We start from the raw sequence: 19287 nt of genomic DNA on the forward strand, positions 1-19287 counted from the left end.
TACTCTGCTTCGTATACCTACATATACACAGTTCGTGAGCGTTAAGCTTTGTTTTTTTTACTTAGCTCGACGCCACTACCGTGTCGCTGAATATTTGTTATTTATCGTTAAGGCCAGAAGTTATAGTAACTAACACAAGTACCTAGTAATGTTATTTACCTTGCAAAAACTGAAGACATAGATGCATCCGGAAGTTATCCACATAACATTTTAATCCATGAAATCTTTAACACTTATAAATGGTCAGTAAGTTGAGCCAATATTAGGTTACATTAATTAGCTTTATAAGTTAAATGAATTAATTTAAGTTAGATTTAACTAATTAATGATAAATCAAAAGAGCTATATTGAAATAAAATTGTATGTTTTAATTGCAGAGTATAGCTTGATTGATTGCTTATACTAAAAACATACTAATTGGAAAAGTAATTAGATTATAAATAGTTGCATATTTATACAGCATTTGTCCGAGTTGTCTGGCGTATACATATTATAGTGGTATTGTACAAAACCAGTTTGTAAAATATCAAGTTACTCCCCGACTTATCATGTATAGAGACGTTGCAAGATCAACACGGCTAAGTATATATGACATATTTATATTTAACATTTTAAACTTTGGAACGTTGGAAATGTATACGGTGTGCGCATGCAGAGGCTTGGTTATCCGATTTGACTTGTTATAGTTTATTTTTACCACCACGTTGTGCTCAAAGCGATTTGATATTTTAAACAGAATTTTAGAATACAGCCGAAATAGGCATTAAGATCAACAACGTAGTCGTTTTGATATGCAAAATCAAAGTAACATACTAGCTGTACGCTGGCACTCTCGAAAGACTTTAACGCTAAGTAATATTATGTATAATCAAGAGCCTTTCTTAAAACACCGAAGGCGCCCTAAAAAACAACACTTCCAAGTTCGAAGGAGATTTCGTAGAATACAATATATACATATAATATGTATATATATATATTCAATGGCTTATTATTTTAATTATAGAAAAATGTAAAAATTGTTATTCTAACCAAACAATATGCATTTCGAAATTCGAACACTCACTGTGTTGTAATGATAATTTTAGGAGTGGATAATAGGTTAAGTATACTAAACAAAAACAATATAAATAACGCGAGATTCTTTAACGATATGTAAAAAATAACATGTGTACTATATTAATCCCACGCCAGCCAAGTTCATCCTAAGACAACAATAAGAATATCTGAGCATTGTTTTTTTTTGTACTCAATAAAATGAATTATTATTAAATTTCACATTATAATTAAAAAAACATAATGTAAAACAACAAATTGTTCATTGTTCTACCGGTTTTAGAGCAATCTAATTTGGCACGTGATATTCTTTTTTTTTCCTTACCACTGCAGGTTAAGTGTAAAATTCGCATATTGTTTTTTTTTTAGAAGCAAATTTATGACATTGGTAAAACCACGTGTACTATATAGATATCATTATTTGATATGCCAGAACGACGACGATGGAAAAGCGCCTATTTTTTTCTTTAAATAAAAGAAAAGCATACTTATTTGGTTAAAAAAAAACACTTGTTGCGGGGGCGCACATGAACTGTCCAACTTGGATTCATCGAAACGGAACAGCTTACAAAAAAAGAAGAGTACCAGTGAACGTAGTTTAATAATAATTGTCGCCCGTATTTAGAGAGTATACTATTCATATTACATGCAGTTGAATTCGGACAATAGAACACAGTCTTTTGAACACTACGCTTACTATACGCTTCATCGGCGATCCAGCACCGTCTGCGGTCACCCATCATGACCACAGCGGTCATTGTATGCGGGCAATCTTTAGATAAGTGTACACACTATGATGCACAAACACACACATACTTACAATTAACAGTTGTACACATCTCACCAGTTGAATGTAATTTTGACAAAACGTGTGAGAAGTTTTTATTTTACATTTAAAAAAGTGCGAAAATATAGTAATACTTTGCAGTAAAACATTACTCTTTTTACTTTCTACGAAGAAAATCGTAAACAAAAGTAGCGCCGTCTCTAAAAATATATGAAAATTTAAAATTCAGTGTAATACATGTACAGGTTAAGTGGCAGTAGCGAATATACCAATTCGTCAGTCGACAAGTGCTCGACGAGACTACGAGCTAAAATTGGTCCTGTAACTGCATTTTGTGAAGATTGATTTAACTCTAAAAAATAATGTGAAAAACATGACCTTTTAGGATGTATAGTATACGGCGAAGACGACGCTTAACTGTAATATATACTTAGTACGTAGATCAGCTGTAAGGATTTTTTAGCGCTTCCTCGCTAAACGCGAAGCGGATTCGGCGATTTCTGAAAAATACTTAAGACCACACACGAGATCAATTACATATAGGTGTAGGTGGTCATTACAAATTGCCGTCAAACGTATACGTTAGTATATAATATCTGTAAATGAGTCGGCGGTGGCGGCGACGGTAATGAAACATAACGGGAGGCGACGACGGCCAAGTAATTGCGCTACTTATGGGTAAAATATATACTATGTGTGAACCGCAGGAAGTAGTGCCGTTACTGTACATAACGCTAATGTGTATAATATTGAAGAAAAAAAAAACTCTCGCTGAAGATATTCGAAAACCGAAAGTCCCATCGCAAATTTATGTAAAACATTCGTTCATGTTTTTATCATCTGGTACGTATTTAAATGGAAATTGTACACGCTCTTGTAGTATACATTTACACTGATAAGACTCACGAAGCCGATTTTAGCGTAATCGGCCGAGTCGTGGAAAAAAATGTAAAGTAAAAAAAAAAGTAGGTCGTCGCTAAATGACAACACGAGTAACAGCAAAGCAGTCCGCTAGCAACTGTTCACATATATAACTACATTATATTGTGTACACTAACGACCAGAAACGGTCAGACTCTGAGGAAATGCTCCTGTGTTCTACACTCGCAATATACGACTTGGAAATATATTATAAAATGACATACTCCCGGCTCACCTCAGTCGATTCACTGGTATTATATTTTAGATGTATGTATAAACTTGTCATTATTCTAACTTAAGTTTGATAGAAGAGAACATTTTTTTTTTGAACCAATTAGGGGAACTGTTGGTCTCATGTCTTGATGAAGAAATATAATTTAATGTATATTGTTATTATATTATAATATTTTCAGTTAGTAATTAATATTATACGTATTATTTCTATTTCCTTACACATCACAATTGAATCAATAGTAACCCATATTTATTCTGTATTGGACCAACGTAACACGTATCGTCAGACCCGTGTACATGTAATACATTATAGCCATGTGTACGCTATACTATCACGTCCGTGCGCAATACAATAAACAGTACTTGTTGATTTTATTATTTAGAGATCAGTGATCACCCATTTTAACATTAGTCCCTCCAGACTCGAGTATAGATGCGTAAGTGATAGCGTTTCTAGTATTTAGAATTTCTGTTTAGCCGTTGATATAAAATATAACTTTATGCAAATTAAATGTGTTTTTGTTATCAGAAAAAATTATAGTGATATCGAAAAATTATTAGGACGTTTTCGTTGGAAATATCGATTGGCATGCTTTGATACATTATATACTGTTCTATCCTAAATATGGATAAATCGTGACAAGAAAATGATAATGAAGTAAAAGATACAATAGAAAGTGCTTTATAATAGTACAATATTAGCGGTTTACTTATAATCAAGTGATTATAAAGTTTAAAATTTTTCATGTCTGAAAAAGGTCAGTGTCCTCAAAATGGCTAGTTGTAGCACAGCACACAGTCAAGTAGTAAACCTTTAATTTATTACTATTTTTCATAAACTTAATAAAAGTTAATTTTTCTGAACTCTATCTACGAGAAAATAAAATGTGTACATTTATTAATTTTTGCAACACGCACAGATTGATTTTAAAATCCGGAAGTGTTTAAAATTCCCTATTACTTTTACATGGGCTTTATATTGCGAAAGACCCGAGCACAACACACATGACCCGACATCGTCGTCGAAGTTCGGGACCGAACAATAATATAACAAAACGCGGTTTTGAATAATTCAGCTTTTAGAAAAAGAAAAAAAAATGATAATAAGCGCTATGCCGGCGGTTTTGTGTGTATGACGTTGCCGCAGACTCAAATGACAATCACATGCACCGACTATTACAATAATATAATAATATGTGCACAGTTTTTTGTACTCGCCGGCGTGCGAGTACGTGAACGCGCATATAGTTTGTAGCTTATTATAATTTTACTTGCCCGTGATCATTAATGAGAGCGACACTTAAGTAAAAACAAAATCTATCGGCAAACAAAAATAGGCACGATTCAAACTGCTGGTTCGAATTAAACATTGATTTCTCACTGTTGTACCCCATCGATTCTCTTATTTAGAGTACAAAATAAATTAGCCCAAGTTTGGGCATACATATATATCTTATTTTTTATTTATAAAATGCATTTAAACAAACTTAATATTTTAAGTAACTTCCGGATTAATTATGCTCAAACGAGCTTGACGTAAGGGTCATTAAGAGATTTATGTTAAAGTTGATTGTTAATATTTTGCTAAAATATTATTAAATCCTCATTGTATCATTTCAAGACCGTCCCTTCTAGTGTTAACTAATAAGCTTTAAATCGATATTACACAATGTATTTTTTAATATGTAGAGGTGATACAGTAAAAAAACTATGTTATTTACTACCTATCTGTGTATAATTGTGCACGCAACTCGGATCTACCTAAGGTTTGCCCCACATGCATCTCAGTCACGACCTCGACCGTATTCAACTCGGTTTTTTTGATTTTCAAATCTTATCATTTGCACGCAAATCGGATGCAACGGGTGTGGTGTCTTCTTAATAATCTTAATTATTTTTATATAAATCTTTATTATTATATTTATTTAATTAATTGTTGATTAATAATATTATATTTATTTATATTTTATGTAAATATAAAACTACTATAAATCAAAATTCAAAATATATTTTTCATTTCAGTATTCGATTATAAGTCGATTACCCATTAAAAAGAAAATATTTCAAAATTTTATTGAACTTTATGTGTATAACGAAATAATTGCTAAAAGACATCCATGCCATAATATATTGTATTATGGTGTATTGTGTCGTATTATGGAGTATTCTAGATTTATTCGAACACCCAAGTACAACTGCAGCTGAACATCAGCGCGTAACAAAATTAAATAGACCGTATACTATTCATCTTATTTTTTTTAACAAAAAATAAAATTGAGCGGAGCGAGGAAAATAATTTTTCCAATGTTTTTGAGGATGTAAACACTAACATTTGCACTATTCATTTTTTTTTTTTTGTTTAAACTAGTAAAAGTATTCACTTTTTTCTATTGTTTTTAATGGACCACGACCATTCTGTAATCGACATCTGTGGTGAAAAAAATGGTGACAATTCGGTTGGAAAAAGTGAATTAACGAAAACTAATTAGTCGGTTAATAGAAAATGAAAATTAGTTGAGTAGGCCACTATTCCCAACGTAGTAATCGGGTATTATTTGTTTGAAGTTATAGTAGTTGTAGTATTAGAAGTTATAATATTTTTATTTTCTAAGTATAACATCTTATAATATTGTCGAGCTAAAATTTAAAAATCAAAACAAGGACTAAATGAAAAATATACTATTCGTGGACGTTGATACAAAAATAACGTATGTATATGGGTTTTTTTCCTTCTAATTTTCAAGTGGGTTCTCAAGTCTACTTACACTAATTATTTGACATATAAAAAGCATATCGTTACAATCTCCCAAAGAAGTTTGTCGGTATAGACTTTGTCTTATAACTAAATTGTATAATAAAAGTTTATAGAAAAAAAAAATTAAACACGGCGTACACGGTATGAAAATTGTACTAAATTAATATATTATTGGCCATGTATTTTCCATCGTGATAGTTGCAAATATTTACAATATTTAAAGATAAATTCACGTGTTTAGCCTTTAAATAAATATACATTTAAATATCCAACAATTATTAATTATACACATAGAAAAACATGAAATTTGCAGACTTTGCCGGTTTTTGTGGCCACGTAAAAGCTTTCCCAGGTTTTTTGACAAAAGGTCGCATACCGACGACGAACCTTCACTTAAATTTCGAATGTGTCATTAAATATTTTTATCGTTATACTTGTAAGTATAATTGAAAACCAAATACGACCGATAAATCGTTAAACACATCAAACGTCTCGTAAATCATTTATGTCTTAATATCAGGTCATGACCATTCTATTCTGCAAGTAATAATGAACATTTTGTACAAAATTACGATTATAGACTATAGTATATAAGCATAGCATAGCAGGTCGCCGTTAAAAAACATATGATATAACTTTAGTGCAAACAGCGCTGTGATCATTCAGGTCAAACGGACAAAGGTTTTTGAACGTGCCGCCACCGTTCATTTCTCAGTCACCTGGAGTTTACATGATATGTTAATACAAATTACTTATGATACTTTGAATACTTATGATAGTTATTTATAAAAAAAAATAGTATTTGAAATATAAACATACGTTATTTTTTACTTATTATTTAGGAAATGTATTTAAATAAATTTGTTATTATCTAATATAATATTTCAACTATAAATAATAAATATATAAATTATCTTTTGCCCGTAGAATTACGAAAATAGTTAATCGACGAATAAAATTATATACATAATACATTATTATCGGCCACCGAAATCCTAACCTAGTCATGACGACCGACAAGATCATTGCGTCCTTAGTCCAACCTTAAAGTTAAAACTCTAATTGATTTATATTGAAAATTAAACAATCCCCTCGACTTTTTTGACACTATATTCCACAACTTTTGTGTCAGTTGTGTTTGTTTCACTCTTAAGCGCTGGCTTTTCATTATAATATACTTTAGACTATACTTTAATAAGAACTGCGTCGGTAAATATATCATAATACCATTATCACTCTCGGAATCGAATGTATTCCATGAAATTATATTTACTAAACGGTTTTTTTTAATTATAATTATTATGATTAGGATTATAAACCGCCAGTCGCATACTTAACTATCGATAAATACGCTTAGGCATGTGATGGCGGTGTACAACGGTAAAGCCGACTCTGCTGGACGTCGTCCGAGACGTGACGGCATTATATCTAATTAGGTATAAGTGTAATTTTAAAGGGAAAAAAGTTGTTGGAAACGAGATAAAATCGTTATTTTTGCCGGTCGTTCTCGTCGCGGTAAGGACAGCTGTTTGATACACGGAATGTCGGAGCAGAGTAAAATGAAGCGAATAGGGGGGAGGGGTGGAGAGAGAGTAGGGGCGAGCCAAAATGTTGTTTTAATCCGTTTCGGACCAGAATCGTGCCACAATTGCGATTACCGATGGCTTGAAATGTATCTATATTAAATAGCCAAACACCATTTCTGCGGTCGTGTACGTGACGCCGCGTTATTTTATTACCATTGCTTATAATATTATAGATTGTTATAATCGAAATTTATTAGTCTATTTACCTCAACGTAAAACGTACCCACCTCCTGGGCTGATACAAGACCCGGTATGTGGTATCCGACAGAAACTAAAAGTATTTCGGAGTCCGCGTGATTATAATATTATGTACTCAACCGAGTAAAAATAACTCTCAGCTGTACACAGCGACTAATCACAACGTCAAAAAACAAAACAAAAATACCACAACATGATTCATGCTTTCTAGTTTACATGCTATTTAGTTTGAAGCCGCGACAATAAAATCATACAGCGCTTGCGGTCTCGGTCGTCCGACATTATTATAAACAGGCTACAGAATACAAGCAATTTCGTACTTTGCACATTACAATCATCATTATGATTTAGCTTATAACAATAACTCGGATTATCTTCTGCCGCATTTTCAACGCTTCGGGTTGGCCGTTGGCTTGTTCAAAATAGATAACGGGTCTCTCTCTATCGACAATTAATTACTATGGTGTACATACTTCAATTACACGCCGGTAAATTGATCCTCGGACTGGAAGAGTGAATTCCAGACGACGACGTACCACCGCACCAGGCCATGTGATCACGTGAATTATTATTATTAGCGGCAGTTATAAGGCGCAATTAGCGACCCACTGTTATTATCGGCGTGTTAATTGTTCGTGATATTTCCAAGGCTGCAACAGTGCGATTTATTAGTAAGAAATAAAGAACCACGCCGCCGCTTACATACGTTTTCAAAAAATAACAAACGATTCGCCTGAGGGCTAAAGTAAATGTCGAAAGATCAAATCGCGCCGCCACAGCTGTACTGTCGGGATATTATACAATTTACTAATAATAGTATCACATTTTTGGACATGGCCAGTATAAACTATTAAATAATACCGGTCAGGTTATACTCCTCAACTTAGTGTTGGAGAAATTAGTAAGATGAGTGAGTGTTACTGAAGAAATAACTCTAAGTTTGTCGAAAGTAAGCTCCTTGCATATACAAACGATATAGATGAACTAGGAAACAACCGCGAAGAAGTTAAACAATTATTTAATAAGCTTTTCAAAATGACGATAAAGATAGGTCTAGTTGTTAATGATAATAATCCAGAGAACATAGTTCAGCGAAAAGTAGCAACTGGTTTACGATGGAGGGAAATATCAGAAGATGGAGATAAACGTAAGAGGTCTTAAAGGAATAGTCTCAATAGCCGAAACCTACTAAAAAGAAAAATAATATTAATTATTAAATAAATCTAAGTACAATATTAATGATTAAGATATATACAACTTAGGTAAGTTCTTTACTAATTAGTAATAACAATAAATATTTAATTATTGTTGGAGTTACAACTCCAAAACATGTTTGGATTATGACGATACACTATAATTACTCACGCCGATAATGAAAAATAATGATATTACAATACCAAATGACAAACATTGGACATTTTAGATTTACTATAAATTTACATTTCAAAAATATTAAAATTAATCGTAGTCGCTATTAGTCGATAATAAAATCAGTTTTCTTTCTCGGCTTAAAATTCGTATGACATTAAACGTATAGAATGCTATAATGACTGTCTTAGGTTACTCTGTACAGCTGTTATAGTCTTGGAGACACTCGATAAGAAGGTCTCTTGAGGAGTGGAGGAAGAAATCGTGGCCAAGTGGTGTAATCCATTTTCGCGTTAGCTATTATAATGCATAATCTCTTACCCTGCGATGACGACACTCTGCGTCTCTCGACTTCGGTCACGTGTGTCCCTTGGGTACCGTCGAATCTTGTTAGCCTGCTGACTTCTGGACGCCACATAGCAGCACTATTACTTTCATCCGAACCTTATATCGTCATGGCGAGATCACAGTAGATCGGCGTGAAGGTATTATCTTTCGGTACCAGTTCTATGTGTTTTTGTCTCGAATCGCATATCGGTCCCGACCATCGGCACGCCGCGCCGCTGACTGAGATTTTATGAGCTGTTGCACAACACCACCGCTATATCACACAGGTGGTATCTAGCCTTGTTAAGGTGTACGCATAATAACGTACGTTAATGGATCGAAAGACGAAGTAAGGAGAAAAAACAACAACAATTATTATAATTATAATAATAATAATATATTGTCTGTTCGGGATTGGGGTTAAGAGGTTATACAGGCCAGACGAGGCGCGTGCGCCTTATACGACAAATATATTATAATATATTTCGTGTGTGTAAATGCTAACGTAGTTCTAGTTTAGCCGAAAAACAGTTTTAAACAGTTTCTCTTGATACTTAAAACATGACTTAAAACGCATTACGCCATTACTTTTGTTATTCCGTTACATAAATATTTTAAGGAGCCTCCACACTTGCATATTTTATTAATAGCTATATAAGTAAACAAATGTGTGTGTAGGTGCTTTACCCAACTACAGTATATAGTTTTTCCCGTATAAAAAGATAAAAAGTTTGAACTCATCTAAGACCGGAGACCAGAGAATAAACAAATGTCAAGTACCCCGACTGCCTAGAAAAATATCGAGAACGACCTAATTACACGTAAACACACGAAAATCTGCACCGTGCAGCATACCGGGTAATTGGTAATTAAAACTAACTAATTTATTATAAAAAAATAGCTTATGGGATTCAACTTTTTGTTTAAAATAATTTCCAGTCAATTTAAGCCACGGCGATTCCAAAACCGTTAATTCGGTTCCGGATACCATATACGGTTATTGGTTATAATAAATAAATATATTATTTTGTTAATGCCCTACGGAAAATCCACAGCTGCGCGTTTCTTATACTGGGAAGCATTGTAGTAATAACTATTCCAGAACAGTTACGTTGTTTTAGTTATCAGATTTGTTGTTTTATGTACTACTCGCATAATTTAATTACAGGCGTATTATATTAAACTCCATGAAGGACTTTCAAATCGTTTTCATAAAAAGTAATTAATTAACTAAAAATAATAAATGAGAACTGCGGGTGCTTTGTAAATACATATTTTAACGTTTTGTTTGTTTTTAATAATAATACCCTTTTCTGATCTGCATAATTCGATATTCTGAATTACCATAATTTATAAATGCCAAAAACTTCTATGGGTTTTGTTTTTATTTAATTTATTATTGAACCTAGAAATCAATATACTAAACGTAAATACCTTAAGGCGTGCGTTTCGGTTCAGTAATTTAATAACGTCGGTCTTCGTTGGATCTACTACTTTATACACAGCACTCCGCTTGGAAAAAAACTATCTAGACCGTTCTTTTATAATTACACACTAGGAAAGGATAAAGTAATATTATCTAGATGTATATTAATATACGAAACCGGAGGTTTTATACAATTCGGCCCCGTTCAGATGTACGGTATATTTACTTATTAAATTGTAGTTCTGTTTACTATCTGTCAATTTTAATACAAAACCAAAACATAACACTGAATAAAAAATCGAATAAAAACTAAAAAAAAAAAAAAATTAATAACTTATTAGGTAGTTCAAAATAAAATATTTTATTAGATAACAGCAGGTCTATCTTAATCGACGAATCATAGATACCAAATATCAATGCTATTATACAGACGTCACAGCTAAGCGAAACGCTTAGCTAAGCCTTCTAACAATAAAACAATTCAAGCCTTCAAATTAATATGTCTCCGTACCATCATCAAAACCCCATGGGGTTCGTCTCAAATGACTTACTTCATTCCAATTTAAATGTCAAAACCATTAACAAAACTGCAGAAATATTCTACCATGGATTCCATTCCAAGCTCAACTCCAATTCGAACCGCCTCATCTGAAGACTGTCATCGATATCGCTTCCTAACAATCCGGTAAGACGTCTAAATAGAAAACGGCTAAACGGCTAAACTCTTGCAGTCTTGCCAAATTAGAAAGCACAATTTATAGGCGCCTCCAAGGTGAAACTTCCACCTCAAGACAATTGTTATCAATTTCAATGTTATTTTATTGCCTTATTATCACATTTACTCATTGTATGAAAACATACTGTAAATATTCATCAATAAACGTTATTTAAAAATACAATTATATTAGATAATTTTAAAAAATTCGACTACAATATTAATGTATTTGAATAAAATTATTCGTGGTTTATGATTAAAAACAGTTACTATGCTCAATTAACTAACAATGCTCAATTCTGCAATGTTTTTGAAGAATACGCCATAAAATTGAAAACCATCATGGAAACCTTTTGTCAGACACAAATTTTACAATTTTCAACACAGAACTACTAACATTTTGGTAATTTGTTTTGCTTTTATTTATGTTCGTCTATTGAGTTGCACGGGTGACTTAAACTGTGTATTATTTAGTATTATAGAAGAATTATTTTATATAATCACCGCAAACATACTTAATTGATTCATTCTCTTCGGCATAATTTTTTTTTCAATTCCTGATACAAATCAAAAGCGTCACGGACCAAAAGAATTGTTTAGCACTTCCGGAAGGCTTCGGGATAGTTGATTTCGTCGTTCGAAGAGTAAAAAAAAACTAATCTTCAGTCGATGTATTTTTTTAAGGATGCCGAAAACAGACCTGTAGGTGATGGTAACGGCGGCGGCGATGGAAGGTTTTGTTTGATCGAGTTTGCACTTCATTCTGGTCGTCCGGATCGGTCATAAACGTCACATTCAATCAAGGGGGCCCGCAGGCGTGTAGGAAGTAATTCTCCGAAGATGGAAAAAACACAATGCCCGATGTGCTCGACAAAATGAGCACGTAGGCGTGTGATGTAATATAATCGTTTGACGAACTCGTCTTTTCGTGATCCAAAAAACAAACAGACGAATAATATCTATTATAAAGACATAATAGAAAAGCATCGAGGATATCTCGACTCCGTGCCAAGGTTAACCATTCAATTGGCATTCCTCGACAAATGTCGGTCAAGACGACATGGGATTTTGAACAATTGCAGTAAACACTCAATCCGTAATGCCATTTGAACAGCAAGGGAATTCATATAATCTTAAGCTGCAGTGACTTAGCGAGAAGAGTGAGAGATTAAACATTAAAAGTTACCTACACCCTCTTGACTTCAATGTCATTAATAAGGCAATAGTAATAAGTTATAACGGTTTTTAGTGCTTTCGCATAGTGTTTTTTAATGATAATTAATCATTGAACGTTGACACTAAAATACTTCTGTCTGCTTTAGAAGTTAATGTAAGTGTGTTACAATATACTATTGTTAAAAACACTAAAAATACTCAATACACACTTATAACATACTTAGATGAAGTTGGTAGTTTTAATACTATCATAATATATATCACAGTAACTCTTTAATAAACTTAGCTTCTTACATTTTTTGTTTTGAGTATAAATCTTCTTTCGAAGCCTGAAAGCTTATTCTACACTATCTAGTTTGCACGGTCAACCAGGTTACATGTCCTTACATGTATACCAAATTTTTATACTCAAAAAATTATAAAAAAAGCGTAGGGGTAAGCGGTGAACCAAAAAAAACGACAGCAAAAAAGAAAAATAGTGGGAGGTAGACCATACATCGGCACATAACCTAAGACCGCGGAGTTGATCGTTTTATTCTACATAACAGGCAGCAGCATAACAAGTATCATCTAACTTAGTACAGCATCACTGCCCTAATGATGGAAGATGTAAGATTTCTGAAACGTTGGGAAAGCCAATATGTAAATATAGTTGTAATCAAATACTTTGTAAACAATTAATACATCTTTATTTTCATGTATTAAGCTATAAGTCATTATTTTAATATACATAATATTATATGAGCCGTCGAAAACAAAAGTGGTGTAAAAGTCACGAAAGGTTAAAGTAGAAATGCTTTTTAATAATTTAACAAGAACGTAAAAGTTCCTTTGCCATTCAGCGAAAAACAAGCAAAGCAGGAATAGATTCAAGGTAAAATTATTGCCTAGATAAGGTATGTTACTTTAGATTGTGTGAAAACGTGACTAGTGTAAGTCACGGATTAAAAGTGGTGTAACTTTTGCTCTCGACGGCTCATAATTTGGCTTACAAGTTATGGATAATTTTTTGGGAAATAAAGTCATTCCCGGAAAAGTAATGATACCTTACAGAATTATTGGATTTTGGTCACTTTTTTTTTAAGAGGAAAATTTTTGACGGTTTGCAATCTGCATAAGGGATTCGATTATTGATTTTATTTTACAAAAATAAACAAAAAATCGTTCCACTTGAACTTCTTGACTTCATGTCTTCCCGAAAATGGACATAATAGCCTCGAGCAGCACCTTGATCGGTATTTTACTTGTTCCAACAACAATAATAACTATGGGTGCACGATATAATTGTACTGTAGAGGCAGGGTTCAAGCGAGGACGGGCGTCGTTTGACAGACAGCCGAGTCGGCGCCCACGTCCTGCGTACTCTGGTGCCACGAGGTCAGATAGACACATCCGCCGAGTATGCCTAGCAAGTTAATTGTAGATACTAAATTAATATATTATTATAAATGTGTTATAATACAATGCAAACGCCGTCGCAAATTCAAAGCACGAAGAAGAAAAAACAACGTACATCGCGCTAACTGTGGACACGATCAACTTTGAACGTGAAGGAGGCGTTTATCTCTAAGCAATTTGCTTTCACTTTTAGAAATACATTTTTTTTAAATATTAATATTATTTTTATTCCGTTCACGGACAAAACTTTCGAGTACAAGTGATACTATACACAGTAACATATGAACTTATTATACACAGCAGCGCGCAAGTCAGATTATATGCGAAAATAATAATATAATATGCAACAAATTTCGAAACCGTTTTCTGGCGTAAGTACTCGACGTTTCATAACAACTACTATACGATCTGAAATATATGACATAATATTATATCCATTATCTTTATCACTGTAAACCAAGAGATACCTATTTAACTTTAAAATGGGTATACCTACAGTATACACAAACCAGTATTTCAATATACGGATCAGCGATGTGTGTAACGATGAAATAATAATAAAATATAAATTTCGGATATCCCTTTATTATTATTACAATAATTACATTACTTATTATATAAGGTATGTATGTTTATATCATTCTTATAATATTATTTGAAAATTTAAGAGTTATGAAATTTAGTAAGGTCAGGAGGAACGTAGAGACTTGTGTGCTATACCTCTGACCTTTAGAATAAAAATAAAATAAAACTGAAAATGGTTTAATGTTAAACACGTATAATAAACATCATATGCAATTATTGGAAAACTAGCAATCAAATAATAGTCGAAAGGCAAAAATGCTTAGCGTTGCGCGTCCACACTCGTCTGTGTGGAGTAAATTATAATATCATTGAACTGAGTCATTACTCATTAGTGTTCAACAGCGCAGTAAAAATGAATATAATAAAATTAAAATATACTAAAAAAAAATCGTTTAAAAAGAAACCTATTCCTAGTTATAGTATGAAAAATCCGTACGGTAATTACTAATTGACGCATGCCCTTATCTAGCCGGTGTATATATTTTTCCATATTATCTAAAGGGCAAAAACAAAATTTTGTCACCGAACTGTAAAAGTACCGTTTAAATTATTATCACATAAAAAACACGGCGCACGAGGAACAACAAATATGAATCGTTCCGGTCTATGAGCTGCGCGCATGCTGAACAGTGATTATATTATGGCGAAGATGATGATGATGGCTAATCCAGTTTTGCCAGGACTGGATTCCCGGGTAATTGCCGATTAACGGTTTCGCGGCCCCACTCAACGCAGTTATAATAATTCAAATCACTATTAAAAAAATAAATCCTAATTATAAGCTTGTATTCAAACGTACGAGTTGACTCACAACAACTTAATAATGTAAAATATCGTCCGATTGAAAATAATTGATTTAATAAAACATTGTGACAGAGCCGTAGCCAGCAATTGTCTAGCTAAGAGGTTCTAAAAAAATGTATACTCATAACAAATCCTTTTCAGAGACTGCAAAACAAAGAAGGAGACGGGGGCTGGTTATAAACCAATAAAACCACCCTCGCTATGTCACTTCATTGTGTTATCTCATTGTTATCGGCAAACAGGGGCCGTTTAAAATTAGAAAATAATGATATTATACACAAAGAAAAACCAAATTAAATGATATTGAAAAAATACCTGTGTGCGTGTGTTAAAAAGCCGTGCTAATGAAGAGTAATAATTCTTTGGCGGCGGTGTCGGCTCGAGCTTTGGTCTGGATTCTCGGTATCAGACTAGAAGAAAAAAAGTTAAAGGGGAAAAAATAATACTTAATCATTTTGAGCAAATACCTCAGAGCGCGTTTTCCGAACTAACAACGACTAACGTTACTTTAATTAATTGAACGTACGTTCTTTCGCCTGTCTTGTGCAACAAGTTGGAAAATTGAACCTAAGCAGCAAACGCACTCAGTAACGTGTTGGTTTGTTATGTATCATTTTTTTTTTATTTACCGTTGTTGTTCTATACTCGAGCACACACAACACCTGTTGCCCGGAAAATTTGAAAAATTTGCATTTATATTGGATCGTGCCCACACAACCGGCTTTGCGTAGATTATCACTACTTGTTATCATTTTCGCTTGGCGCCTTTTTTGTTTTTTAAATAGAATTTTTATCGCGGGCACTCATCAAAAGCGACGACTTGCACGGATTTGGTCGACACTTGTCTGACACATGCATAATACACATGTGTATTATGCCAAGTGATGATCACAGTATAATCATAAAATAACCAGAAGGGAAACTTTAAAAAAATTACACGGGCACTTATAAACCGCCGAAAAAGGCAGACTACCATATTGTTCTGCGGCTAAGAGCCAGTTATAATAGATGGACTAACATATAATTCCAGCAAAAAACGTGATAATTAGACGTATTCCTGTGATATAATAATGATAATAACAATAATACTGTTATCGTCGAGCGCGAGCGGTCTTAGATACATATATCGCAATAACTCTAATAATACTAAAAATATATTATTATAATAGACAAAGTAGCAATATCGTCGATTTCAATGTAGATTATACAAACCTGACGTTTACAAAATGTTCTCATTCAGTACAGCATTCACACGCAAGTCCAAATGTTGTTGCACGTTAAGTTTTCCACGAGCCCGTTACCCAAATTAAAAATAACAATAATATATAAACGAGTTTCGACGAGTTCAAAGGACTAAGATAGTGTTCTGGCAAGTACAAAAACCGCACAGTTTGTAATAATTTGAATGTCGGCTAAAAACTTGATATTTATTAATACTAATTTCAATCTTCTTAAAAACTAATTAGATATTACACGTAGTCGATAACCTGTTAAGGTACAATAAATTATAGTTAGTTGTTCACATATTAATAAACAAGTGCCATTTATATCATATATAACATTTTACCGAATTTTGAAAACGTGCCGACATTAACAGGACATTAAACCTGCGTAACATCTTTAAACTTTAATTTCCTAAAAAAAAGATAAGTATACGGTTTTTAATGTTTACCATAAAATAATTAATTTTTATGGTTGAATACTTTTTAAACAAATAATTTGATTATGCTTTTTAATTTTACTAAAATATGTTATTTAACCATAAATCTATTTATTTGTACGTTCAAATTATTTGTATGAAAAATCATATAGGAACGTTAAAACGTAATTATTCACTTTATCCGACAACATACACTTCGACAAGATATTGGTTATCCTACTAGTAAGGGGATGTATCGATTCGACTATATTTTCTTTTAAAAATAAGTAGCACGACGATATCTTACTTGTTTGGACGACATACTCAATACAGGGTACAAAATATTATTATTATAAATAATTTTTGTTAGGTACCGCGGTTAACTCCTAAGATGTATATATAAGGAGGGGAGACGCACCTCCCCAATGAAAGCGTTTTATAATCGGCTTGGAGGAGGGGCGGGGGTTGTAGGTTTGTTTTTACCAAAGATAATTTGCCTAATTACCTACGACTCTCTGATAATTGTGCGGCTTCTTTTTTCCTATAATCAAGATGCTACCTTTTCGGGAACCATATATTATAATTTTTGAGTCGACGGCGTATGTGTCTCAGAGGCGTTAGAGATAATAATATATGAAAATAAGACGTGTAATGATGCTTAAGAGGGCGCCACACCACTTTTTATTTGCGTGTAAAACATGTTTCGGGAGAAGCAATTTTCTGAAGAGCTGAACAGTTTTAGCGTAGTAAGACATTTACATAAAATGAAAATGATTAAAACTTTATCTAGATTTTATTAAAGGTGATTTTTAATAAAAATATTATAAAGTGAGTTTAAGATAAGTCATTCAGTAGGAGCTAAAAAACGGTGTTGTAAGATTTGGAAACAAATATTAAACGGCAACGTGGATATTTTTTCATCGTGTTAGTATAAAACTTGTATAGTTTTAGCTGAATATCAAGTTTTATTAAAATAATTGCCAGTGCTTTGCACCTTAAAAAAACGGTAGTGTAGCGTGTTTTTAACAGGAAGATGGCACGAACGTCTAGAGACAACTGTTTTCGATAAAATTGTAAAGTCATTTGTATTGTATTATGTATATAGCTGTTATTCGGTTAAACGAATAACAGCCAAGTATAAGTCGAATATATAGACAAGGCGTCTCTCTTTCGAGCGGAAACCAGTTTGACGTTGGGTCGGATAGGACTTCAGGCAACGGTACCTACACCCAAAGAGACGATTCGACACGCCGAGGCTTATATCGGAAATGCTATGGGTAATATTCTAATAACATACACCGATATATCTGATGGTGATCGTGATCGACACAATGTACATGATTCTGAACGCCCATGAAATCCGTGAAAAATCATACATTAAATCGATTCAATTACACATATTGTTGTTATGTATAGAGAAGAATTGCAGCCGCCGTCGCAGCGGATAAAATGTTGTTTTTCCGCTCTCTCATGCGGGCCACGACAGAAGTTAATGGAACAATATACTATAGCAGCGACTCTGACCAATTAAACTGGATATTATTACTTAATTGATATAATTTATCTACAGTCTGTGCTATTTATTGTTATTCGTCATCGGACATCGATCAATAGCCTTGCGTGTAACGATGTCGACGAGAATTCATTCATGTGAAGTGCACTCGTACCGGAAGAGAGAGAGGAAGTAAGTTCAAGAGTGAAATACTTTCCATGCGACTTGTTCAATTAGCAAAATCTAATTGACTCTGACCAAAAGCATTCTAATGTCGTCCGGTCAAAATCGAACTACGACTGAATCGTCTGAATGATGATCGGTTAACAGTATAAACTATATAAGTGACACTCACCTTTGATTTGACCGTTCAAGCCGTTCTTGATGCCGTTGGGGTAGAGGTGGCGGGCAGGGTAGGGCTGTCGATGGGCTGATGGCTGCGACGTTTGACTGTGGCACATCAACCGCACGCAACTGTCCCAACACCCACCGGGCTCGGCCCCTACACTCATCTCATTTCCATCCCTGAAACATGACAATAAATATAATTCCATAATCCAAACATCAGTAAAGCATAGCGTCACAAATAGGACTGTTTTTTTTAAATGTGATTTTATGTTGCGCCCTCAGCGTGAAATAGCCTGTACATGATAATAATAGGTAAAAATTGCTAACTAATTAATGGTGGTCCAGGACAAATACATCAACAAACTGATCTCAATGTTTTTTATAACACCCTAAGCAACATCGTTGCTATAGCGGTTATCCCGTACTTACCGGATTCACACAACCAAGTGCGGTGAAGTCGTGTCATGGTAAATAG

The 19287-nt window shown here is 33.5% G+C and overlaps 1 protein-coding gene across 1 annotated transcript in view; it reads right to left on the reverse strand.

Annotated features, from left to right (window-relative positions):
• Window positions 1–19287, reverse strand: part of LOC126839270 (calpain-1 catalytic subunit-like) — a 74048-nt gene that overhangs the window by 46683 nt on the left and 8078 nt on the right. Inside the window, exon 2 of the mRNA XM_050574515.1 lies at window positions 18820–18989. Within this exon, the coding sequence (XP_050430472.1) occupies window positions 18820–18976 (157 nt within the window). The 5' untranslated portion in view covers window positions 18977–18989. The remainder of the gene's footprint in view (window positions 1–18819; window positions 18990–19287) is intronic.

The sequence above is a fragment of the Adelges cooleyi genome, unplaced genomic scaffold (assembly GCF_023614345.1).
Source record: "Adelges cooleyi isolate 19-005CV unplaced genomic scaffold, UGA_ACOO_1.1 ACOO_flye_CR_arks_rails_tigmint_CR_PRNA_1, whole genome shotgun sequence".
Classification (NCBI taxonomy): domain Eukaryota; kingdom Metazoa; phylum Arthropoda; class Insecta; order Hemiptera; family Adelgidae; genus Adelges; species Adelges cooleyi.